The sequence below is a fragment of the Plectropomus leopardus genome, chromosome 16 (genome assembly GCF_026936395.1).
Source record: "Plectropomus leopardus strain MGB_pleo_1.0 chromosome 16, ASM2693639v1, whole genome shotgun sequence".
In the NCBI taxonomy this organism is placed as follows: Eukaryota; Metazoa; Chordata; class Actinopteri; order Perciformes; family Serranidae; genus Plectropomus; species Plectropomus leopardus.
Window position 1 is genome coordinate 16,974,932 of NC_142191.1, and position 25,664 is coordinate 17,000,595.

The 25,664-nt window shown below is 38.6% G+C and overlaps 2 protein-coding genes across 4 annotated transcripts in view; one reads left to right on the forward strand and one right to left on the reverse strand.

Annotated features, from left to right (window-relative positions):
- znf106b (zinc finger protein 106b) lies at nucleotides 1–11,073 on the forward strand. 2 transcript variants are annotated; one of them, XM_042503045.2, is made up of 21 exons: nucleotides 1–149; nucleotides 567–698; nucleotides 829–890; nucleotides 2,061–2,264; nucleotides 2,351–3,556; nucleotides 4,292–4,643; nucleotides 4,741–4,801; nucleotides 5,447–5,601; nucleotides 5,697–5,757; nucleotides 5,838–6,579; nucleotides 6,675–6,724; nucleotides 7,468–7,601; nucleotides 7,946–8,080; nucleotides 8,378–8,494; nucleotides 8,841–9,032; nucleotides 9,295–9,357; nucleotides 9,587–9,706; nucleotides 9,977–10,048; nucleotides 10,141–10,212; nucleotides 10,389–10,535; nucleotides 10,639–11,073. In XM_042503045.2, exons 1-21 carry the CDS (start codon nucleotides 129–131, stop codon nucleotides 10,693–10,695), a joined length of 4,155 nt encoding a protein of 1,384 aa, XP_042358979.2. In that variant the 5' UTR covers nucleotides 1–128; the 3' UTR covers nucleotides 10,696–11,073. The 2 variants fall into 2 exon arrangements, with proteins under 2 accessions (XP_042358979.2, XP_042358981.2); XM_042503047.2 differs by lacking the exon at nucleotides 1–149 and adding an exon at nucleotides 189–344.
- The window catches only part of capn3b (calpain 3b), a 19,933-nt gene continuing 5,236 nt past the window's right edge, over nucleotides 10,968–25,664 (reverse strand). The window contains exons 2-23 of one of the 2 annotated variants that reach the window (XM_042503048.2): nucleotides 25,182–25,251; nucleotides 24,431–24,549; nucleotides 23,539–23,672; nucleotides 22,287–22,455; nucleotides 21,794–21,877; nucleotides 21,609–21,700; nucleotides 21,421–21,498; nucleotides 20,141–20,301; nucleotides 19,845–20,014; nucleotides 19,744–19,755; nucleotides 18,685–18,893; nucleotides 18,498–18,534; nucleotides 17,345–17,368; nucleotides 17,031–17,117; nucleotides 15,892–15,969; nucleotides 15,737–15,794; nucleotides 15,586–15,650; nucleotides 14,827–14,895; nucleotides 14,656–14,734; nucleotides 14,386–14,502; nucleotides 13,224–13,282; nucleotides 10,968–12,730 (exon numbers count right to left, since the gene is read on the reverse strand). In XM_042503048.2, the coding sequence (XP_042358982.2) occupies nucleotides 12,704–12,730; nucleotides 13,224–13,282; nucleotides 14,386–14,502; nucleotides 14,656–14,734; nucleotides 14,827–14,895; nucleotides 15,586–15,650; nucleotides 15,737–15,794; nucleotides 15,892–15,969; nucleotides 17,031–17,117; nucleotides 17,345–17,368; nucleotides 18,498–18,534; nucleotides 18,685–18,893; nucleotides 19,744–19,755; nucleotides 19,845–20,014; nucleotides 20,141–20,301; nucleotides 21,421–21,498; nucleotides 21,609–21,700; nucleotides 21,794–21,877; nucleotides 22,287–22,455; nucleotides 23,539–23,672; nucleotides 24,431–24,549; nucleotides 25,182–25,251 (1,998 nt within the window). In that variant the 3' untranslated portion in view covers nucleotides 10,968–12,703. The remainder of the gene's footprint in view (nucleotides 12,731–13,223; nucleotides 13,283–14,385; nucleotides 14,503–14,655; nucleotides 14,735–14,826; nucleotides 14,896–15,585; nucleotides 15,651–15,736; nucleotides 15,795–15,891; nucleotides 15,970–17,030; nucleotides 17,118–17,344; nucleotides 17,369–18,497; nucleotides 18,535–18,684; nucleotides 18,894–19,743; nucleotides 19,756–19,844; nucleotides 20,015–20,140; nucleotides 20,302–21,420; nucleotides 21,499–21,608; nucleotides 21,701–21,793; nucleotides 21,878–22,286; nucleotides 22,456–23,538; nucleotides 23,673–24,430; nucleotides 24,550–25,181; nucleotides 25,252–25,664) is intronic. The other variant, XM_042503049.2, reaches the window with a different exon arrangement.

The window sequence follows — 25,664 nt, forward strand, 5'->3', positions numbered from 1 at the left end:
TTGTAGATCTATGGCGATTGCCCACCGCCGCCAAACTTCCGGTTTAATCTTTTGCGAACGATTGGCCGCCGTAATCTTTACGTAATCGACGTACGCGAACATGGCGGTGGAGCTGCAGTAGAGGCTTGATGCCATGTGAAAACTATCTGGTAATTATGACATATTTACATATTAATTAGTCCAGTAGAGTCGGTTAAGAGTTCATTTATGTGCTCTTAACATTGGCCAGCGGCTGGTGTGAATGGTAACTCAGTGACCGGTAATCCGTTAGTCCAGCTCAAATGTGTTAACGTCTCAGTGAACGCTGGTTGGCTTTGGCTTTACACCCACGTTGCGCTGCAGTTGTAAGTCTAGACTCGGTTATGTCTGTGTTTTGTTGGTTATAAACTGTGCCCTGCATTCACCGCAATGCCGATACAACATAAATGCCACCAGCAGTATATCTTCCAGGTCCCTCCAGGCTGTGGCGATATGATGCACTGCAGTTAGCCGCTCTTTGTCCTCGATTTAATGCTGCTGCACATCTTCGTTTTTACATGTGTGCTGTTTTTCTTTCACCTGTTTAGAAAATGGCAAAGGTTCAGACCCCACACAAGAAGGTGGTTAAAAGCCCTGCGAAGAACAACCAAAACTCACAATCCTCCCAGAAGACCCAAACAGACTATTGTATTTTGTGTCGCAAGTTTCATTTGAAACATGTAAGTAGCTCTAACTTTTATATGACATTTTAATAGGCAGCAGTGCTGGCTTGTTGCTATGTTTTTTCTTTAACAATATAGTGCTGTCACAAATGATTTATAATTTTGACATTGTGTTTCTTAACATCAGGAAGCACAACAGCATGTGCACAGTATGCTGCATCACAGAGAGCTGGACATAGTGCTGGGCAAGTGAGTAACATTAGTCAAACATCTTTATATCAATCATTTTTCATGAGGGATGCAAAAATACATCAGTAAACATGCACGATGCCCTTGATAAGACATTTTGGTAAGTGATGTAGTGTGATCTGACTAAAGAAGGAAAAAGATGACGCCCATAGAAACCCCTTTCTATTTCTGTGATAACACTTTATGCATAACATGGGTTAAGGTTGCATTCTTCGGGAATATTCCTTTCAGCTATATATTAGGGCTGCAGCGGTATACCGGTTTCGATGTATTCCATGGTATGTAAATAGGTGATTGTCATACCATGTACATTTGGTTATCTCCAGTAATAAAAAAATGTGAGAAGAATCATGCTTCCATTTTTAAAAATAGTTTTAAGTTCAGCAACAATAATAAAGTTTGTTCAACTAAAACAAAAAAACATTGTTTGTTTTTCTTGTAGGTTTTAGTGTTACTAATATGAATAGAAATATTGGTGTAATGTTGTATAACATCATACTGTGAAACTGTTATTGTACATTGAAACTCTTGTACTGTTGCAGATCTCCCTGGTATAAAATTTCAATCAATGCGTGCTTGAGCATGTAAACAGCATATTCTGTTAGTGAAAAACCTAAATATGCTAGCTGGAGTACTGTGAAAGAAATCAGGATGTATATTTGGAATGTGAATAACCTGACTTCTCTGTGCTCATGTAAACACCATATCCCAAGTATGATTATAACCAGGATAAGCCTCATAAACGGGTTGTTCATGCCCATGTAACCACAGTCAGTGTATTTGTAGCATATAGTACCTATGCCATTTAGACTAAGTTCTTGTACAGTTGCTTGTAATTATATTTTAACATTCAACAAGTTTGTGCTAAAAAATGTTTGTAGTGAAACAGTTTTATATTACTTGAAGTAAGATATGTATATCATTTTGATATTGTAATAACACTCGTGTTGTCCGCACAAGTATCAATAAATATCAAATGTTACCTGTTCACCAGAGTATTTGACTGCAATACTGAGAACACATAAGCATAACATGTATTGACCCAGTACTTCCATGGGCACAATTTTACTGTTTTGATCTTAAAATCAGTTCCTAGAGCTTAAAGCAGAGATTCTGACTGTCTCTACTCATATCTGAATGCTGTTTGTTGTTATGTTTTTTCATTAACAGGGATTCCCGTCATGAGTGTCAGGCGTGTAAATCCTCCTCCATGGGTTTAAATGAGTATGCTAAGCACATCTCCACCGCTGAACACATAGCCAAGTTGAAGAGCTTGATAAATAAGAATGTAAAGGCCCTCTCTCTGCATAAGACTCTGGGCAAAGAGACCGTATGCCAGATCCTGGAGAGAAACAAGACACTGAAAAAAGAGGAGTAATAATTTCCCCTGTTTATCTATTTGCATTGTATTCTCTCCATGGTGCAATATGTTTGAATAACAGTTTTTCTTTTCATTACAGGAAGAAAGCCACGAAAAAGAAAAAAAAGAAACAAAAGCAGATAGCTGGTCAGAAGCGTGCAGCAATGCTACAGGGAGCTGGCAGTAAAAACAAAGTGGTATCTAAAGTAGTGAAGGTGAAACAAGATAAACAAACTAACATTAGTACACTGAAACAGGACAACTACCAGCAAGGACGAAACAATGCTGTTGTTCAAAACAAAGAGAATAAAGTGTCCCGTCTGCAAAGACCTCTTCACCAAAGAGAATCATCTCTGCAGAATCAAAGTGGAAAATTGGCTTGTTTGTCAGGAGAGCCTGCAGGTCAAACTTCGCATTGCCCTGATGTTCGAGACCAGTCCACCCAATCGGCTCATCACTTTTCTATCAAAATTGAGAGCTCTCAAACAGACAGTCTTGGTAGAAAACAACAGAAGGGTCAAGGGGGTGCCGCTAAAATACCAGGAAAAGCATGGCCTACCATGAGCCAGAATGACTATTATAATAAGCAATACGACGGAGACTTTACCAGTGATCAGCTTCCTCATAACGGAGCCATCATCTTTGGTCATGGCCAGAGTGACAGTACAGGATCTTCTCTGCCAGGACAAGAAGCTTTAGCTCAACGTGCTGCAGCAAGCAGATCCACCAACGCAGTTCCCATACGGGATGTCGACGTTAGTGCGATGCTACGGCAGATCAGAAGAGCACTGGGTGTGAGGGAGCCGTGTAGAGCTGACCGTGAAGCCCGCAAGCAGAACAGTGAGGCAAGTGTCCGGGGGGCTGAGAAAGAGCAGGTGGCCAGTGGCTACTTCAGGAACAACACCAAGGAGGCTACACATCCCATCACCTGTGCTGCAGCTACATCTGTGCAATCCTCACAGGTCAACAGCTCCGCTGCTGCATCCCATTCTAGTGTTTGTCCCTCCAGTATTGCCCCTCCAAATCCAAAGCAGACGAAAAGTGACATCAGAGAGAGGGTATCTCAGGGTGCTCTCAACAGCCAGATCTCTGTCAGCCGACGTTCAACCACATCCTCCGAGTACAACTCGAACATCACCCGCAAGATTCGAATTGCTCACAGTTCAGCAAAAGCTCAGGGGGGAAATGAAGCTGGGCTTACACCAAAACTGGATAAAATGTTCAGCCTATCAGGGAGCAATAGGAAGATGAGCTGGAGAGAGCTGTATGAGGAGACGAAAAGGGAGAGGGGCAAAGGCATGCCCAGGTAAACTTTTTGTGTTTTCAACTGTATCTCTTTTAACGTTTGTTTGCTAAACAGAAAATTTTAGTTTTAATGCCTAGAGGCATTATTTTTTCAGATTGTCTGTCCATCCGTATGTAAGTCCGTCCCATTTTCGTGAGCAAGATATCCCAACAACGTCTTGAAGGAATTTCTTTAAATTTGGCACAAACATCCACTTGGACTTAATGATGAACTGATTGGATTTTAGTGGTCAAAGGTCATTAGTCTCATTGGTCTCATACTTGTGAACGCAATATCTTTAAAATAACTCAAGGGAATTTCTTCAAATTTGGCAGAAACATTCTCTTTGACTAAATGATGAACTGATTAGATGTTGGTTGCCAAAGGTCAAGGTCACTTTGACCCCACCTGTCTCATCCTTGTGAGTCCAATATCTTAAGAATTCCTTGAGGGAATTTCTTCAAATTTGGCACAGCCATCCACTTGGACTTATCAGTGAGCTGATTGTAATTTGGTAGTCAAAGGTCAAGGTCACTGTGACCATGTGTCTGTCATATTTTCATGAACGCAATATCTCAAGACGTCCTTGAGGGAGGTTTTGGTCAGATGCGGAATTGGTGACACTAATCTTGGTGTCAACCTTGAAAAGGTGCTGATTGTATAGATCTTCTGTGCTGCCAAATGCAACTTGAGTGGTTTGTGGAGACATACAACCATGAGGTGGTAATTCCAGTTTATCTGTTTTTATTCTGACAGGTTTGGAATTGAGATGGCCAACCCTCTGTCAGACCAAGAAAGCTCAAGAAAAGCAGAATATGACATAACTCTGTCAGAAGGCTTTCATTGGGAATCATTCCCAGACACTCCTTCAGGTGCACAATGGATCGGACTACCTCCTCTGCCCCAAGACACAATTCATAATGACTCTCACACAGAAATGCAGTCAAATTCTCAGATGCAGGAGCCGGTGGAGCAGCCTGGTGCAGCACAAGAAGGCTGCAGCAGTCAGACAACTGAAGCTGTCTCTGTGAAGTTGGAGCAATACTTGGAAAATGATGATGGAGATTTGAGAGCCAGCGGTGGTGCAAGCAAGAGGAAACACAACGTGGTGAGTAGTATACTGTGTTGTTAAGTGTTGTGCATCGCTTATACATCCAGCAGATACATTTTTGTAGGTGTATTTTAATTATCATGTGTTCTTTCAGTGTGGTGACATTTCCGACCAGCAGCCATGTGGAAAAAAGATGAAATCGAAGTCAAACCCAGGTAATTCTGATATTCTATTATTTTAATTTCCAAGTTTAATAATGTGTTATAGTAAAATACAGTGAAAGATTTCTGTCATTTTCAGGAATTATCATTTTATAGTAAATACTGAGTCAAGTCACTATATTTTGTTATATGCCAAATCAAAACACACTCTCATGACACTTTTCATTTAGAGCAGGTCTAAACCATACTCTTAAACTCACACTGACCCACAGCAAGAATATGAAAACTAACATGAAAAATGCCCTAACAGGCTGCTGTGGAAATGTGGATGGTTTAAGTGTTTTACAGCTGTTTTGCCAGGCTAAACGAGATTCCTACAGACTAAAAGAAAGCCAGTTTCTTTTAGGTTTTTCGCTCTAATTTTTGGTTTGGGGAATTATACCATGAAGCTTACTTTTTTGTTTTATTATCTTATTTTTTAAAGGGGGAAAACGTAAATATATACACGTCACATGTCGGTACCAGGTTATTTGAAATCAGCTTAAATGAAAAGGGTAATGCCTGCGCACTGTCTTTAAAACACACATTTTGCAAGATGGGCAGCATTTTGATTCCAGTCAAGTTGTGGGGTTAAAAAAAGAAAATGTTATCAAGTAAATAATCTCATTGTGTATTTTTTCTTGTTTTTCTGCCCCACAGACCAGTGCCAAATGGACCAGCTGTTGGCTGTGTCTCTTAGGGAGGATGAGCTGAGCCATACGTTGCAGGATTTGGACAAGTCTCTGGTCCAGGCCCGCAATGCCTTGCAAGCTGCCTATGCAGAAGTCCAAAGACTGATGTTAATGATACAGCAGGTGGCACCACTAACAAAGACACAACAATCATGTTTACCTTTTCCTCAGGTGTCTTTTAGTGGGTTTTCATTAAACTGTTCTTCCTGTTTTTATAGTTCACTGCTGAGGTCAACAGTCTGAGAGCACAGCGAATTGAAATCCTGCAGGGGATGAAAGGTACAGCAGGTTTACCCTTTGCTTTAAATGGCTTCATACGCAGCAAGTAGTTTAATTTTTCTTTTCTTAATCTCTTTCAGGAGGATACTCAGGAGCATCTAATGTAACAGAGAAAGCCGCCATATCACCTGCAAGGGCTGGAGTCTCTCCTCTTCCTTCCTCCAGTGCCTTCCCTACCCAATCATGTCCCACAATCCCAGCATCTTCCATCAGTCCCCTTGCCCTGCCAGCCATGCAAGTAAAGCTAGAAAATGTTCAGCAGTTCACAGATGGACAATTTCCCAAAACCCTCCCCTGCAACTCTGATACACTTCAGGTACCTGTGAACAAACCCGTGCCCTTGTTTTCCTCTGAATTGCTCCCTTCACTGCTGCTTCCTTCACCAAGCTTAGCTGCTCCTACAGCTGCTGTTACCTCTCTCACACAACCTCAAACAGAGTGCTCAACATCACCATTTCGAAATCCTCAGACTGTGACAGTAGCGAAAGAGGAAGCACAGTCAGCTGACGCTGATTCTGTGAAAGCAGCGGGAGAAAATCTCTGCATAGTAAAAGAAAAAGAGCCAGCAGCAGAGAAGCCTGTCTCCACTTTTGTCCCCGAAAGAGATCAAAATGCATCTGCTGCAGCACCAGACGATGATAAAGGAAACGAGAGCGACTCCTCTGTCAAAATGGTGGAGGCCTCTAACGTTGTGGTCATTGATATTGATGACTCAGAGGAAACACCAAATGATCCAGTCCAGCAAGAGCCTCCTGAGAAGGCTGTCAGTGTGGAGCTCAACTCTTTCAGCACGCAGTTGGTTCAGCAAAATGAGGCTGAGAGGTGAGATGATGTTTGGTGTAGAATCCTAAACATTACAAGCATGAATTTATTTGTAAGTGTAAAATGTGACCGACTCTTCTCTCTTGATGACTCAGGAAACTTCAGCCGACACTGGCGCCGGTGAAAGATGCCAGTGTTCCTCCAGGTGAGTCTTGTGATTCCTGCTTGCATCAAGTGTCTCAGGCCATGTTTGGATGCCTCCATGCTGGTGACAGCTGTGGCCTAAGGCAGTATGTTTTTTGGTTGTCCGTCCATCCGTCTGTCCCCCCATTCCATTCTCGTGAATGCGATATTTCAGTCTCAAGCTCTTAAATTTGGCATGAACTTCCATTAGACTCAAATATGAATTGATTAGATTTTGGAGGTCAGACAGTCACTGTGACCTCACAAAACACCTTTTTGGCCATAATTCAAGAATTCATACTCCAATTATCACAAAATTTCACAAATAATGTCTAATAGCATATTAGGATAAAGTGATGAGTATTGGCTGAGTCCACACAGACACAGGTATTTTTGGGAACAGGGTTTTTTTCTCCCTTCCACACAAGCACTGGTTTACAAAAAATTTGTCCAAATGAAAACACAAAAACACTTAATATCCACAATGTCATAGGTTCATTGTGACATCATAATCTACCAAAACACTTTTCTGAATTGTTGACAATGTGCTGCCAGGTTAAAAGTGTGTGTGAAACATCCACAATTTCGAATTAGTAGCTTCTCAGCAGCTTTCATATTTGAAGCATTTTCTACCGTCATGGCTGCATACTGAATGAGTCTTGATAGACGTGGATGTAAATTGTAACTGCAGCTTCACTGGTACTTGGAGGCATACAGTCATGAGGCAGTTATTCTAAGGTTCTTGTTTTGGTTTTGGTATTTTAGAGGGTGTTGAGGATGACGAGCCGTCAGTGGGAGCCTTTTCGAATCACGCAGGTCCTGTTCAAGGCCTCCAGGTTCACGAAGGTCGACTGTACACATGTTCAGGGGACAACACAGCGCGAGCCTACAGTCTGGTGGTATGTTGATCACGTTTCCAACTTAATAACAACTCATGCCAAACTTTGTCCCTGTTAACCACTGTATTCTTCCTTCATCAATAAGCAAGTATTTCAAACCAAAATGATACCTCTCCATGTAGACTGTTCATTTCCTGCTTTTTACTTTCCATGAAAAATAACTTTTTTCCTCTCCCAAAAAAAAGAACTTTTCATCACTGCTGTAGATTATATTTATCATGATTTTTTTTTTTAATATCTATATTTTATATTTTTTGTTTTGCATACCAAGCAGCATAGACAATGGATCCATTAAATAACAGTATATGGAATAATTAGATGTATATTTGTCTCGGTGTATCCAGAACAGGGAGTGCCAAGCCGTGTTTGAGGGTCACACAGACAAAGTCAACTGTCTGCTGGTGTCGTCTGTCCCAAACTTGCCAGCTCGCCTCTACACAGGATCCAGTGACCAGACTATCCGCTGTTACAGCATAAAGGTGCAAAGTGTCTCGATACGTGTGATAAATATTTCTCTTTATGATTGCTATGTGGTGTTTCTACCCCAATTAGACTGGTCATCGTTTCAGTTGTTGAAGAAAGAACAGCTTTACTGGTGTAGGTCGGGTTTCACTGTGACACCCAGTCAGTATAATTTACTCTTTGAATTGGTCAAACTGTAAACTACACAACCACTTCTGTAAGCTCGATTCATCCCCCTGTCTTCTGTTATGCATTTTTAAAAACATTTTCTTTTTTTTTTTTTTTAATGTTTTTAATTTTGTCCATACCTCTAGACCACAAAGTTTCTGGAGCAGATCTCTCTGTCGGACAGAGTGTTGTGTTTGCACTCTGCCTGGAACATCCTGTTTGCTGGACTCGCCAATGGATCAGTGGCTAGCTATGACTTAAAGGTGAGTGAAATCATTGTAATACAGGAAAATAAAATAAAGATTGCAGTACCATTAGTGGGTGTCATTTATTATGCATTGACAAAAAAAAAAACAATCATGCTATAACTTGACTAGACCAACCAACTAAACGTTTAGTCACATTCATTCTGATTATGTGAATGATCAAGCTAAGTAGTTTTCCATATCTGTAAATGTAGCCATGTGATTTTCACTCTTTTTTTGAGAGCGTACGTCTTTTATCTTTGTCTGCCAGAGTTTTATGCTCTGATTGATGCGTAAAAACATTACAGCTATTATCTCCATATTTTCTTTTACCTCATCTTGATCTCTTTCTCTCTTTCGTTAGACTCTGAAGCAGTTAGATGTGTTTGAGTGCCACGGCCCGCGAGGTGTGAGCTGTCTGGGCACAGCACAGGAGGGCGCCCGCCGAGTGCTGCTGGTCGGCTCCTACGACAGCACCATCAGTGTACGAGACGCAAAGAGCGGCTTGTTGCTGCGCTCGCTGAAGGGTCACACCAAAACTGTACTCTGCATGAAGGTAAAGAGATAAACCTGCTTCTAAACTGTAACATCTAAATGGTTTTTGTCCAGATAATGAGACTAAATCATTTCAGACCTGCATGTGTAAGTGATGAAACTCAGTATTTACATCTTGAAGCTCGAAATATTTAGATCCTTTTGAATGCTGCATTAAATTGTTGTTTTCTGACAGACATTTGGTCTGTAAAGGGCCACTTCTTCTGTTTGTGGTATAGAAAATGTAGATCTGATTATCAAAGAGATGACCTGTTTGTTTTCAGGTGGTGAATGACCTGGTCTTCAGTGGCTCCAGTGATACATCTGTTCATGCCCACAACATCCACGTAAGTGTTGAAGATTCCCAGAAATTGAAATATTTCTGAGTATGGATGGACAGGCACTTGCAGTTTGTATGATGTCTTATAAACTAAAATTACAGATTATTAACCTTAACTCTTCAGCTTTAAAATAAATGTTAATTTATGCCTAGTCTCTTTCTGGGTTTGTGTTTTCCTTGTGTTGTTTCATGTATTCACTGTTGCCTCAAGATTTTACGCCCATCTTTATTTGCAGACGGGTGAGTTGGTTCGTATCTACAAGGGTCACGGTCATGCAGTCACATCAATAGTCATTTTGGGAAAAGTGATGGTGACAGCTTGTCTGGATCAGCTGGTCCGAGTTTATGAGCTAAAGGTACTGTAGTTATCACTCAAATTTACAAGGTTACTTTCCATGTGCATCTCTTTATATTGATTCACCAACCACTGTAGAATACTCAAAACAGTTTTATTTTTCATTTTATCAGTTACAAATAGACGTTGCTTAGTTCAAGGCCTTAAATTGGACTTCTAGAAGACTGCAGATGTTTTGGGCAGTGATTTTTGACTTGAGTGCTATATCTGTCTTCTTGTTCATTAGGTGTATAATCCATAAATTATTCATTTAAACTTTGTGTCTTTTCAGTCCCATGACCTCCTGCAAGTGTACGGGGGTCACAGTGACATGGTGATGTGCATGGCTGTACATAAAAGTGTGGTACGTGGACTAAAACTGGCAACAGGTTCATTTTGGAAAAGATTAACGGTTACTGTGGAGTTCTGTATCTTAACGTTGTTTGTCCACCCCAGGTCTACACAGGCTGTTATGATGGCAGTGTTCAAGCTGTGAAGCTCAACTTGCTGAATAACTACCGCTGCTGGGTAACAACTCTTTATACACAGAGCAATCATTTATCAGTGCCTTTACTTCAGTCCATGCAAAAGTAAAATATCCAAAATTCTCCATCTTGAAGATATTTAATGATCTAAAGATTTGTTAAATTTTCTGACTTTCTTTGACTTGTATCATAACATGCATCTTTTTGAACTCTGTTCAGTGGCAGAATTGCCCTCTGATCTTCGGCATGGCGGAGCATCTTTTGCAGCATCTCGTCCACGATCACACCAACTCAAATCTACAATCAGTCAAATGTCGCTGGAGAGGCTGCAGCACTTTTTTCATGACACAGCAGTGTGTTCGGCAGGTAATAAACTCATGCCATCTTATTTTCAACCAGTTGAAAATTAGCAAACGGCTTCTTAGTGAAGCAGTTCGTATGACACCAGAAAACTGTATTTTTCCTGCAGAAGCTGCCTGAACACATGCAGAGCCACGTGGACAACGACAGTAAAGTGCAGCCTTGACAACAGCACTGAAGTGATGAATCAGATAAGTCTCATCCAGTAAAACACAGCGACTGATGTTTTGTTTCAGAGTTCTTTAGGATTTGCAGTTTATTTTCCATTAAAATTTCAATTGGAGATTGTCTTATTTTCACATCTCTTTGGTCTTGTGCGTATTGTGTGACCTCTGTGACAGTAAGATAAGACAGGCCAATCAAAAAATATCACCTTTTGGTAATTTAAGGGCTCCGTAAGTATTTGCATTTGTCAGCAATTAATCTGTAGTTCACAAGTAAAAAGATTCATTACTTTATTGTATTTTTGGATCAGTCGGTTAACAAGTTTGTTGTTATCAATGTGAATTCATGATGTGACACCATAAAAAAAGTCATACAGTAACCCTCTTCAGATGTGTCATTATTATATGTGAAGCTAATTATTCAGAACATTTCCACAACTATGCTGCACCGGTATGAACACCTCAGAGTAGCTTTTGCAAAGCAGCTTATATTGTGAGCTGTTTTCATCATTGATATTTTTCTAAATTGTATTGGCAGTTGACTGTAAAGTGGAGGCAGTATGCTTTAACACTGACTGTATTTTGGTTTAGTGTTAGGTAGGAAGGAATGAGAAAAAAAAATACTGCCAAGCCAGTAGCTCATTGTTTCTGACTCCTAACATTCAGATATGTTTTATTTCTAAACTTGTTTTCTGCCCCATCTGACCCTGACTCAAGTGACATAACTCAGAGCTTTATCTGATTTTCTGCAGCTTTCTTATTCTAGGAAGGGTCAGGGCTCTGAGGATTGTCGGTAGGATTTTCAAATCTTTTCTTAAGTCTTTCAACATTGTGTTCCTGAGAGTGACCTAACTTTGGTGTGGAAGGGACGTGCGTACATGGAAGTAAACAGACTTAATATTTATAGAAGGTGCTCTTTGGGAAGTAACTTCAGCGTTTAAAATCCACAGGCTAATATTTAGCAACTTGTACTTGTATAAAGAATGGAATTTGTATCCCGACTCACCTACTTTAAAGTCAAATATATCCCTTTTGATTTGATTTGATTTTTTTTTAGTGATATTTCAGTGTAAAGTAAATGTGTCCTTAATTCCTTCCTGACTGATAGGGTTGGTTATAAAATATCATCATCACATATATAAACTGTCCATTAATTTATTAAGTTTTCATTTTCACATTTCCCAAAGACTTTATTCTTGGTAATGAAGACTTTGCCCCCTTTATTTTTTTCAACATGTTGGAAAACTCTCATTTTGGGCATTAGATGAAAGTAGAAGTGAGGGTCGTCAGACCAAACTGTCCAGAGAGTTATTTTTATGTGTTCTGTGTTAAAGTCATGCCTTAATTTTTGTATGTTTAACTGTACAGTGATTTGTGTTTAATACCTACTTGTGTACTTGTGTGTATGTGTACAGCAATAAAAATACAAATATAATTTACAGTGTTCACCCTCACAAGATTTTGAAAACAATCTACAGTATATCCAGTATTTCTCTTGTCGAACAAAATGTTAATTCACTCAGTTCTCATATTCAAACATTTTTTTAAAACGCTGACACTTTAAGCTCTACATTACTAACCACATGTCATTTGTGACATAGATCAGAGGTCAGCTCCTCGATTCGCGGCTCAGCGCTGCTTCATGCCAAACACTAATGTAACATGATTATCAGGTTACACTGACTTCAGCATTCATCAGTGTATGTCACTCATCAGCACTGTAGAGGCGAGAAAACTAATGACGTTTCAGGAATCTGCTTCATACTTATAGGATGTTAGTCACTCAAAAATAAGCTAAAATTAAGTTTGTGTTAAATCTAAAACCATCATAATTTAAGTGATGACTGATATCTAAATGTCACCATTTTGACTTCAAGGCTTCTTTGTGCAAAAATACATTTTGTTCAATAATGCTTAAGAAACAAGAACGTTAAGTAACTGTCCAGGATAGCTGAGTCTTGAATGTGAGCGCCAGCTGTCTGCAGCTACATCAGTGGTCATGAAGATGACTTAAGAGTATATGGTGAGCTGAAGCCACTGGAACGAGAGCAAATGGAAAGCAAAGATCAGAATAAAGAAAATAGACTTACAAGATCCTCTTAGTGACCAAAACCAAAAAGAAATTGAAACAGCTGCAATTGCAGTCCAGTACAACAGTATAAATACTATCTTTAGTGAAGCTTACTGCAAAAGTTTACACCAGAGAGCTTTTGATTGAATTTGGGTATTTTATAATGAACGCACACAAAAAACACCATTTTAGTATAATTTTGCCCATCACAACACCACCAAAAAATTCAGCCTCAAAATATAATCCCAACAAAAGCTGAACATTTTAAGTCACACAGTAAATATTACAGAGCAACAGGTGTTTCTGTTTTTCTGGTCACTCAGTCTGTGTAGCCCTTTGTCATTAACACAGGGTCTTTAAATACTGTGAAAAGCGCTCTATTAATAAAATGTATAATTATCATTATTATTAACACATCAGAGCTCTGATTAATCATAGAGCAAATGTAAACTGTCTTACCTCCAGGACATTGAGCTTGATTATTCCATCTCCATCTTTGTCAAAAGCATTAAAAGCTCCTGCAAGAGACCCGACAGTCTTCATACAGCTATTTTAAAAGTACCAAAAAATGTAAAAGCACTGATGTAAGCACTGATTTCTTTTCCAAACTTAAAGGGTAGCTTTGGTATTTTTCAACCTGGGCCCTATTTTACCATGCTTTTGTGTCTACGTGACCAATGGAAACGATATCTTAAGTTAGTCCAGTGTTGAGTGAGATTGCTGCAGCCAACAAAGGCGCATCTGGCTGCAATGTAACCCCAATCCACCTGCACATTGTCAATAAACATCCATTAAAAGTGCTTGTTTTTGCCCTTGACAGGATCAGATTATTATTATTATTATTATTCTCCTCTATTCTTCTGACATTATAAAAAGGATCCCCACAGAGATAGAGCCTTTTGTTAAAAATGCTTTTTGTTTAAACGGAAACAACCCTGAAATCACTCTTATCTAACCCACCATATTCCATTCAAATAAATAGTCATTTAAACATGTCAGAGAGTCAGCATATTTTCATATCAAACTGGGTGAATTCATCCAAACCATAGTTGGTGATTGTTGGAACAGTGGAAAGACAAACCAAGACTCTTTTTGCGATATTTATTTTGTTTTTGTTGACTTTTTATAAAGTGTGTTCTATGAAAATAAAATTACTGTTTATTTACATGGAGTTTCATTTGATGGTAGTGACTTTGGGCTGTTTCTGATTCCACAAAAAGAATCTCACTCTCTGCAGGGATCTGCATTTATAAATCAGCGGCAAAACCAAGTGCTTTTAGGGGATATAAATTGACAGTGGAAACATGCCCTCAGTGGTTACTTTGCACCAAATGTGGTGTTGTTTCACTCAATAATTGTTGTTCCCATTAGTTACATAGCCACAAAAACATGGGGAAAATGGGTCCAGGTTGAAAAATACTTAAGCTAACCTTTAAGGTCACTATTACTGGCTCTTTCTTTATGTTTATAAAATTAGCAGGTGAATTTCAAATAAACTTTGTCCACATAGTATCAGAATATTTTCTAATGCATGCAGCATTGAGACTGACACACACAGTGCTTAAAACACATTGTTTATTAATTTTACGTGCACATGCTCATGTGTTGTGTGTGTACTTACTGAACATGCCCTCTAGTCTCACAAAACAGCAGATGTAGCTGTCAAAGTCGATGTTGAGGAGTTCGTCTGCGTAGCGCATGGCTATGATGTCATATAGCTGTCTGTTGAGCTGAAACCCTTCATGTGGAGAAGATTAAACAGAGATTGTCAACGAATACAAATAAAGTTTAGTTGAAACTATATTGCAATTATAAATCCCAATTTAATTTCTAAGCAATAGAAAAGCATTCAGTCTAAAAATGGAAGGATAAAGTATCTCTTGTTGCTCACCTGCTGCATTAACAGTGTTTCTCAGCTCAAAACTACTGATGGAGCCGGATTTGTCTTTGTCAAAACGTTTAAAGATCAGCTGTAAACATATTATTGGATGGACAGTCAGATAAAAACGTGAAGGTTTGTTAAACATGAGCAGAGGCTATAAGGTGGCTACAGTTATCCTACCTGCCATTCCTTGATCTTCTTCCACAAGTGTTTGAACTCTTGCAGGTTCAACTTTCCCGTCCCATCAGTCTGAGAGAGGGCCAGTCATGGAAAAACATCCAGTGAAGCCAATTTTGAAGCCAAAAAGGTGCTTTTTATTTTTTTGTTATAGTACTAAAATAATTTTCATCATAGTAAATGATTCTAAACATATTTATTTACTACACGTGCTTTTGAGTAAATGCAAATTCACTAAAGTTTGTCTAACGCAAAGACATTTGTAGTGTCAAATCTTATCTCACTGTGCTGTAGTTGTTCAAAGTCCATTCAAAAAAATATACTTGATTTGTCAGCAAATTAAGAGTGGAGTATTAATGAAAAATAGTTTGCCTGTTCTACCCATAGATTATGGAAAAATAATGAATGTAGCCACTGTGATGTCACCCATTAGTTGGTGGACTCCCTTTTGAGACTCGAGTTTGGCATTTTATAGCATAGTGAGCATATCTGTAGAAGAGTGAGGGACTAAGTGACTTAAAAACATGTTGTAAACACGTTTATTTCTGCTGTTCACTTAGGCATTTTAACATGGGTGTCTGTGAGGATTGACTCGCTTTTGGAGCCAGCCTCAAGTGGCTGTTTGAGGAACTGCAGTTTTTGGCACTTTGAGTTTGCTTCATTTTTCAACCCTGGAAGTTTCCGCTTGTTTCTACCACTGGGCCTCAGTCACTTGTGGGATTATTATATTATTATTATTATATAAACTAACTGTAAGGATACATCCATCAAGGCGATCATACTCCGACATGTCTCAAGGCTGAATCCCTCCGTCTTTATGTCATTATCTGTGAAGGACAGCTTGGTATGAATGGTCACGTGACACCACTATGTGATAATTGTTATATGGTCTTAGTCTTTCCAGTGTACTCACGTCTGGAGAGTACGTTCTTCATGATCATCTTGAGTTCATTGGCACAGATCTGCATGTCCTGATGGAGGGAGGAACAATTTGTTGCATAGATATTTACACATTCAGACATCCACACCTGTCCTGTGTTACCCTCTGTCCTCTCTCTGTGTACTCACCTCACCGGCAATCTGTCTGTAAATGGCCCTGAACTGTTTTTCCTCTTCAGTCTCCTCCTCAGGTTCAAGTAGTTTCAGCTGAGACACAAGAAAATAGTAAATTGTAAAGAAAATTATTATTACTAAAAACGATAGCTACATGTTAGAAAAACGTATTTATGTGATTGGACATTGTAAGGGCCCTTTAAGCTTCTCCAGAGCAAAAGGTAGCGTGTGATCATAGAAATAGAATGGCATTTTATTCCTTTGGGTGTGACTGAGTGCCCTGAGTTTCTGGACGGTGTTGAGCCTTTGTTGGCAGTGCTTATGGATGTTGGTAGTGTGATGTTCAAAAGTTTAGTGATCCAGTCACACCTGAAAATAAACTAAGCTTTGATTTGACAGCTTATGGGGTGTTTCCACTAGCAGGTCGGTTCTGTTCATTTCAGTTTGTCCTGATGAATGAAATGGATTCCTCAATCTATAGCTGCTGCTAGCGGCTGCAAAATGTTGTTTTATTTTAATAGTTATAGTTTATTAATGTATAAGAAACTTTTGTTAGTTTAGTTTAGTTAATTTAAAAGGGGACAGTGAAAATTATTAAATTGTGCTGGAACTGTGAGCCAGGCAACCCAAGAAGAAGGGAAATGAAAAATGGGGAACTAAAGGGACCATGCACAACTTTTCACAATGAAAAGGCAAAAAAATGCTTACCAAACTGAACTGAACAGAACCAGCCTGCTGGTGAAAAAGCCCAAAATGAACAAAGCCGAAAGCTTTTGATGGAAACGCAGCTTTTGACTTGTTTTTGGCTTTGAGTAAAATTGTTTTTCCAATTTCTTCACAAAAAAAAATATATTGTGACTGATTAGCACTGGATGCGTTTCCTTTTAGTACCAGAGGAGAGCAGCACATTAGAGAGAGACATGAGCAAGTTTGTCTGTATACACTGAGGCCTTACAGGAAAACAGGTGCAGCTGAGTCACTTGAGATCAGCTGGCTTCAAGCTCAATTGTTTTATTCCCAGCAGTGTTATTTGACCTGGTCAAGACTGCATTTCAGAGCCATAAATCTCTAGAAATTACGACAGGTCAAAGGTCACTATGAGCTAGTTGCTGCATAGTGATGGTGTTAAGTTTTGGCTCTGGCAACCAGATTACCTTTGGTTTCTTCTTTATTTCCCCCTGAATGCCGTCATGCTCGATTTCTTTGTTGGCTCGTGCTCTGTCTGACACAAATACAATAGGCTGGCATTTGGGTAACGGCAGAGGTTAGTAAGAGGAGAGACGGGTTATAAAAGACAAACAGAAACAGAAAAGAGAAAGTTATTTCAGTGGTTATAATCTATACATGCAAAAATGACACAAACTAAAACTTCTACAGTTGATTATAGCCAAAATATAAGGGAGAGTATCAGTGGTGAAGCAGAGTTTAAAAGCAATCTAACAATGTTAGTGCCACTTGCATGCATTACCTTTTCTTTCTTTTTCTTGTCTTGCTGAGGGTCAATAAGACAAGAAAGGACAGAAGGATGAAATGAAATGAAAAGGAGGAAAACACTTTTCAAGTCTGTTAGTTACTTTTGTAGGAAAAAGAATGAGAACAGTATGAATGGAAATGAAATGAAATTTTAAGAGCAAGGTTGATGAAATATATCAGTTACTCAGGTCAGGTCTACATAGTATCAAATCTGAACTGATATTGCAGTGTGAAAGTGAATTGCAATAGGCATCTGCATTGCACAGTTTTGGCAATTTCCATATATTCACCCTCTTTGGGGGGAAGCAGAAGCTTAATGTCAAGAATATTTGGGTTTAGTATTAATGTGCTATTTTACCATATTTTGGAGAGTGACTAAAGATTTATGTAAAAGTGATATCTACTTCCTGAGGAGCTTTATAGCTACAAGTAAAAAAAAACCAAAAAAAAACCAAAGCAAAAACATCTCACCAAATCCCAGCTCCCCAGACTTAATAAACTAATAATATTAATAATCCTATCCTTGTCCCGATGGTGTATTTATAAAGTTTCTGAAAGAAAGTGTGTTGCAACGGAGTGCAGTCCTTCTTAATATATTTTAGTGACTGGACAGTGCCTTATAATCGAACCTCTTCCAAGCCTTGATATATCAATATATCAACTGGCCACAGAAATTATGAGGAGGAGTATCAAAAATTAAATGATAAAAATGGAGGTTATAAACATGCATATGAAATACCACTTATCATTCACAACACCCAAATGGTGGTCGCAAATTTTCATTAAATTTTACCTGGAATGATGAATGGCAATTTCATGTTGTCACTGATGAATGTCAGACAAGGAAAACAATGAAACATGGCCTTTTTTTCCATTATATCACAACTGTATTAATCGGTTTTAAATTAATCAAATACTTTTATAATTAATTATTCTGTTTCTTGATTCACATACATCAAATGTATTTCTATCGCTGAATTTTTGTTACTTCTCCCCTCATATAAAAGTCATTAAACTATGTTAAAACTAATTTTTTGGACATAAAAAGTGGACATACTCCTCTGTTTTGAGTCATTTCACCACTGCAATATCAGTCAGGATTACGAAAATATATTTAGACTCCACTGTTTTTCAATTGTGTAGCAAACCTGTGTTTGGTCAGACCCGATTGTGTTGTCCGTCTCCCTGCAAAGAAAAACGAGACACATTAGGATTCTTGCTATTTATTGATTACGACCTTTGCTATATTTTGCAATTTTACTGCCAACAATCCCCAAAATAACATCAGCTACACCACTAAAATATGTCGGGTGCTCCTCCCTTGGTGATCCTTACTCAGACGTGCTCCGCTTCTCAGAGAAGACCCTGAGAAGGAACTCTCCCTCTTGATGGGGTTCAAAGGTCGTGGGAATGATGACATACTCTCCTGCTGGCAGATGGAAACGCTCTGTCACCTCTCGCAGGTTTATGTAGGTCTTACATTTAGCTTTGGAGGCCGTGTACAGGAAGAAGTCTTTCTGCAGGTGTTGATCCTTTCCACGCATCTATGGATGGAAAGAAATCCGTTGAGGTCTTCAAATAGGAAAGTAGATGAAACAGAAAACTTATTACAGGAAAGGAATAGTTCAAAATTGTGACTGTCTTGCAGTGACTCAATGCCACTCTCATATGTGTAGCTTAACTTAGCATAAACACTGGAAACTGAAAACTGCTAGCCTGGATCTGTCACAAGACAACAAAATCTGTAAGCCAACACCTCTGTTTGTTTTATTGGTTCAAATACCAAAGTGTTAAAATGACAAGTTGTGCTTTTATGTACTGCACTATTTCTTGGCTGAGTCCAGTGCGATAATTTCTTGGAGTCTTGTCATCACTGTTAGGTTGCCAGGCAACTAGTGGAAACTCCAGGAAGTGACTGCGCCTGGTCCAGGCTCTCAGGATCGGCACTTTGCTACTTTACACTACTACTACTACTACTACTACTACTACTACTATGGAGGCCTTTAAATTTTTGAAGTATTTGAAGGAAAGAAATCAAGACCTTGAATGTTTATATAAATGGACATGGGTCATGGAAGGTGCCTAGACTTATATATTTTGTGGGAGAATAGGAACAATTTAAAAAAAAAAAAAGTTTTTAGAAAAATTCTTAGTGTTGTAACAGCATTAATTTTGGTCCGTGTCTCAAATTCTGCCACGCTTGGTATTTGAATTTTAGGAAAGTGGGCCTTGAAAGTCCTTGGAAACTCATTAATGTAGAAGGTGTGGGAACACTGCGACTGCTACTACTACCACATGTATCTCTGGATCAAACACAGCTCTCAGGAGACGCAGGTTAACACTGTGAAAACTCTGAATTCATCAAACTAACGTCCTTCTCCAAGATGAGCATACCTCCTTCGGCACCTGCAGGGACGAAGAAGAAGTTAAAGAAGTTCAATTCCAGTGAATGTTCATCAGATAATTCAGTGATTTAAGTTTCAAGTGACCATTACTTCGTAGATTGAAAATCCGATAGTGAGGAATTTGGCCCCTTGATGGCGCTGCTTCCTTCGACCTTTTTGCATCAGAGAAACAACGACAGTGCAGAATGCATTCTCATTGTCTTGGTCGTCATCCTCCTCGTACAACTGCAGCCGGTACTGAGGGTTCGTCCAGAATGTTTCTGTAAAACACATAACAGTAAATCTGCGACAAAGTGGTCACGTTATCGCAGTGAAGACGCATGAGAACTTGAGCAATATTGGCTTTGAGAGGAGTAAAAGCTGATATAAAAAAAGTCGAGGCTTACGTGGAAAGTTCCTGCAGCCTCCAGCAGAGCTGCCTCTCACCCAGCGACCCTGGTTAACTGACACTGACCAGCTGTGCCTTTCATCACCCTGCAGGGTGTCAGGGGTCAAGTTGCACATCTCTAATTTTGTGAAGTTCCTATTGAAATCATCAAAAGACATCCTGGAGACGAATGTGAAAGAGGAAGCTGTTAAAGTCTCTGTTCTTTAAAAAAATTTTTTTTTCTGTCTTTCACACTAATGGAGCAAAAAGTGTTAAGGGGCTCAAATTGAATTTAATCTCATGGATGAGAGGCTCATGCTCGCAACAGCACAAGGTGTTAATATTACTGGCGTCCTCGGCTGAGCTGTAACGTTTGCCAGCTCTGTGGTGCCAGGCGAGCTAGCGGTAGACGCACACTGCTTTCTGCGCAGTAGTGGTGAAATGTGTAAATTTTTTAAAGTATTTTACTTAAGTAAAAATTTGAGGTACTTTTTTACTTTACTTTACTATTTTAACCTCAGGTCATTTCTATTTATACTCCACTTCACTTCAAAGGGGAAAAAAATACTTTTTATCTATTACAATTACTTTCAGTTTCAAATTAAGATTTTTTTCACACAAACTATATGAAAATATAGAGAGCAGTTTAAACAATTTCAGTCGATTGATGAGAAAATGAATTGTCAGCTATTTTAAATCATCTTTGAACCTATTTTTCTTACAAAAACTATTTAATGGTCCCAACTTTTCAAATATGAGGTCTTGCTGTGTTTTCTTTTAATCTATTAATTTTATTAAACTGATGAAAATGTTATTGTATTGAGTACTTTTACTTTAAATGTTCAAATACATTTTTGTAATTGTACTTACATACTTTTATTCAAGTAACATTTTCAATGCAGGAACTTTATGAGCAACAGAGTATTTTACAGTGTGGTATTGGTATTTTTATTTAAGTAAAGGATATAAATATTTCATTCATCACTCTTGCACAGCCAATTGGCAGGCGAAAAAGAAAATGTTTCCTACATGAAACTGGGACATAATTTCTGGATAAGAAGTCGGGTGCAATCTAGTTACATTAGAGTGGACAAAAAGCAGCTTTCATCATCATAGCACTACAATATCATGATAGCACTACAGGAGAGAGGAAAAATATGTATATTTTGATTTTGGCGTTAACTTCCCCTTTAAGCAAAATGCTTTGTTTCATCCTGAGGGAAACAGCTACAAAACTGGTAAAAAATCTAAAAGTAATGTTTAATTTGATGAAGAGTGTGTCGCAATGGTTTTACTCACCAGAACTCACTCTCCTCTACGGTTTGTTTCTTTAGGTTGTCCTTGTCTGTGATGGAAATGGTCGACCACTCCTTCGAACTATGGAAAAAAAGAAAGAATTAACCACAGTACAGCCCCTTGTTCATTCAGGCATTTAATCATAATATAACGGGCTAAATTAAAGTGTCAATGCCTCAGATCAATCTTACTTTGGACACCAAGGTCCATTCCACAGCACTCGACCCCAGGGATTGCGCAAGCGAATCAGGTTAATTTTGGTGTCCTTTGCAACCTCATCACACTAGAAACAACAACCAACCCGTTAACATCACTTTAACAGGCTCCCCTCAAAATAATACCATCTGCATTTATAAAAAGTGGCTTTTTACTGCACCTGAGCCAGGCCTATAATGGAGTAGGCATGACCCCTGACCAGCCCCTGAGCAGTGCGAGACTCCAGTTCAGTGGCTGAAAAAATCTGACAGACACAACAAATGTCAGAGCAAAACACAAATTTGAGGCAACACATGCTGCTAAAACATCATTTTATTTATTTTTTACTCTGGATTTGATGGTTAAAATGTAGTTTTCTGGAAATCAAGTTGAAAAGATGCAAAAAAGATATATAATGAAACTTTGATTCAGTTTTCTTATTGTGAGAAAATGTTTGAAACAGGGTGATTTGCATGGAAAAAAGAAATGTAAATGCGGTTTATTGGCAGAGTTTATTTTCCCCACTGCATCCTTGCCGTTTGATTTTCTTATTTCAGTCACTTCTTTTGCTGCATATCTAATCTAATGTTTGTTTTCTCATGTTTCTCTAATTCCATGCATGACTTTTCTCTGTTTCCTGTTCACTTAATTTCATCACTTTCATCACCACTCACATCTATGGAGCAGCCCATCAGCGAGCCTCTCTCCAGCGCCTTCCTCATGATGCTGCAGAGCTCTTTGGGCGCCTCGGACAACTCAAAGAACTCGGTAACTCCTCCTGTGAAATCCTCCATGGCTTCCAGAGTGTTGCCCCCTTTGAGTGCCTCATAAGAGCCGTGCAACCTGAGAGACAGAGCGAGAGAGAGGTGTCTATCATTCTGGTCAATGTGCTGACGTGTCTGCTCTCTTGCAGGCCTGGATTGTTCAGAGTCTGCGGCCAATCTGAGAAACATGACGACGGAGCAGAGGAGTGGTGTGACTGGTAAGTGTTGCTGTACACTGCAAAAAATAAACACCTTAATGAGACATTCAGCTCAAATAGGAGCTTAAAAAGAAATGTTATGCCAGTGAGGTGAAAGGTCAGTGGTTTCAGGTCAAATATCTAGTCTAGATTTTCTGAAATTCTAGGGCATTACTTTGATACCGGTGGAGTAATTTTCCTCGTTTCCCAGTACTGCTAAAATATTTTGCGTTTAAAGTATTTGACCTTATTTCATGTCTTTAGGCTTTTTTTTTTTTTAAACTTTCGACTTTTTTGAGCAAGAAAACAACTGAAGGCTAAATGACAAACATTTTTAGTAGGTGGTGAACATCAAAATGACAATTAGAGAACTGCACATCTTCACTTTGCAGTGAAAATTAAAGGAACACCTCACCCCCCAAAATGACCATTTGTATATCATTTAATCACCCTGTGTTACATTTAAGTCAGTAAGGAAAACGTAATGTTTATCATGCATGCCTCCACAGTGAACGAAGAATACAAAAACTGAAAAAAATATTGATGAATGGAAGTCATAGGAGTCAGTGTTTAACAGCAAAAAAACTTTATTAAAACATCTGTTTTTCTCAACTCACGCTGTATAATTACTCTCATTCATTCAGCAGTATGCTCAGTACTCTCCAAACGTGTATTTTTGCATTTTTGGAAGTACTGATTGTATGACTGGATAAATGATAAAATAAATGAAACTTGGCTGATACTATAAGTGTTGTGCGAGAGTTTGTAAACGGATATTTGGGTATAGTTTTGCTGATGTTAAACATGGACCCAAACGTCTAAAGTTAAATAACAATTTTCTCAATGTTTGTATTCTTCATTCACTGGGGAGGTATGCACAAAAAAAGTGTTCTTCCTGCATTCATATCACAGGGTGAGATATTCATATACAAAGGTTAAGTATCCCTTTATTAAGCTGTGCTTACTTGGCATAAGCTTTCTCCAAAAGAGCGCTCCAGTACTCGTTCTTTCTGAAAGATTTGGTGAAAACCAGCTGGTTGTTCAAAGTGGGGATGCGGTCGTCCACAATCACATCGACCCATTCGCCATAACGCCAGAACTGAGTGACAGGAGAGAGAGCAGATTTAAAACAGGAAGATGGTAATGAGACGGAAAATAATATTTTATCATCAGGCAAAGAAAAGCTCTTTTTAGATTATTAGTTTCATTATTCATATAATTTGGTTAAATCTGTTGTTTCCAATTACAGAGAAATGAATAATGCCTGACCAGCACTGGGTAATTTTAGGTCAATATTGATGAGAGTTCACAAAAATCTGATAATAACATATCACAAAAATAGTTTGACATTTTGGGAGAGGCCCTATAATTATTTCCTTTCTTGGCCAAAGAGATGAGAAGACTTGAACCACTTTTACATCAGCATGAAGCTATAGCCAGCAGTTAGCTTAGCTCAACATAAAGACTGGAAACAAACGACTTTTCTCGGACTAAAGTGACCAAAACCTGTCAACCAGCGCTTATAAACCTCATAACTAACACTTTATATACCAAATATTTAATCTGTACAACCACTGAAATGTAAAAACTGCAATATATTTCTTGGAATCGAATGTTTTGCAAGAATGTGTTTTCCAAAAAGGCAAACTACTTCCTTAATGTTATGGATCACTTAAATTCCATTTTTAAACAATCAAGATGTGGTATGACATGAAATGCAAGTTTACAACTGAAAAATAAATTTGTCAGTGCTCTGCAGTTGACAGTGGCAAAGCATCACAAAAAACATGAGTATATTTTTCAGGATATGAGAGGTCAGTTGTTTATTGCGCATTGCGCCAAATACCCATTTAATACCTGGAAATGGAAGATGCCGGCATAGTTGTCAGTGAAGCTCTGGTCGCGGGGAATAACTCTGTACAGAAGCTTCTCGTTCACTGTCAGGCAGGCGATGGCAGCCAGCAGCCAACAGTCACCTGTCAGCAGCAGATTCATGAGCTATGAAAACACTTGATCCAAACATACCGCTTCATAAAGTAGTTTTCACAGATTAAAGCCACATTTCTGCAGATGTCAGTCATTCACAACAGCAACGTAGCTAAATTTAAAATTAACTCTCGTGGCCATTCCAGCTTCAGTTTCTACCCCACATATTTTGGCTGTACTCTGTGTTGTTATAGATCTGTGTCTCCAAACAGCACGGTTTGTGTTTTCAGCTGAGACACATTTCACACTTTGTACCTTAAAAAAAAATTTACTGCACAAAACTTCTTTAACACCATCCAGCACCAAAAGGAGCTGAACTTGTTGTTTCTTTTGACACTTTTTTCCATGGTCTGTAATATTCTTATTTTTATGCTAGTATTATTGACATGCAGGCTTTGGTTAGACAAAAAAATAGTAATGTATTGTCAAAAAGAGGCTGTGTATGCACCATAAAAAGATTATGTAGAGATGCTTGGAGAATCAGTGAAAGTAGTGCGGGAAAGACAATTTTATGTATCAAAACACTATAGCGTATACTCTGTCTGACAGTTTCCAGGCAGAATGGTTTACATGCTTGCTTTTGAAACCACTTGTTTGAAAGCAGAAATGATTTCAATGTTACCCAATTCTCCTTGACAGATGTCTGTCCTGCTGGCTCCATCAATGATGAACTTGGGGTTTTCACAAATTTCCTGTCAAAGAAAAAAAAGGAGAAAGTGTCAGGAAGTATGTTGTGCAATATCAAATTTTTTTCTCATTATGAAACATCATGTAAGATGAAATGAGAGATGCTTTAGATGCGAACTCCTAAATTTAAAATGTACGGATCCAACCTCTATACCAAGGAAAAATACTGTTCTTTAAGTGTGCTTTTAGTCTGAAGTCCGCATTATGATGTCCCGCAAGATAACATTTACTCTTTTAAAAGACTAAGCAAGAAAAACACAAGAAAATAGTCTTTAGTATCTAACTGATCTATTATGGCTTAACCAAAGCTTGTTATCAAATTCAGTACTGTTTTGATGTCAATACCAAAATCTATCTTTTTTTTATTATTTTAATCTGACCCAACCTTTGAATGTTGAGTCAGATTCAAAATCATGTT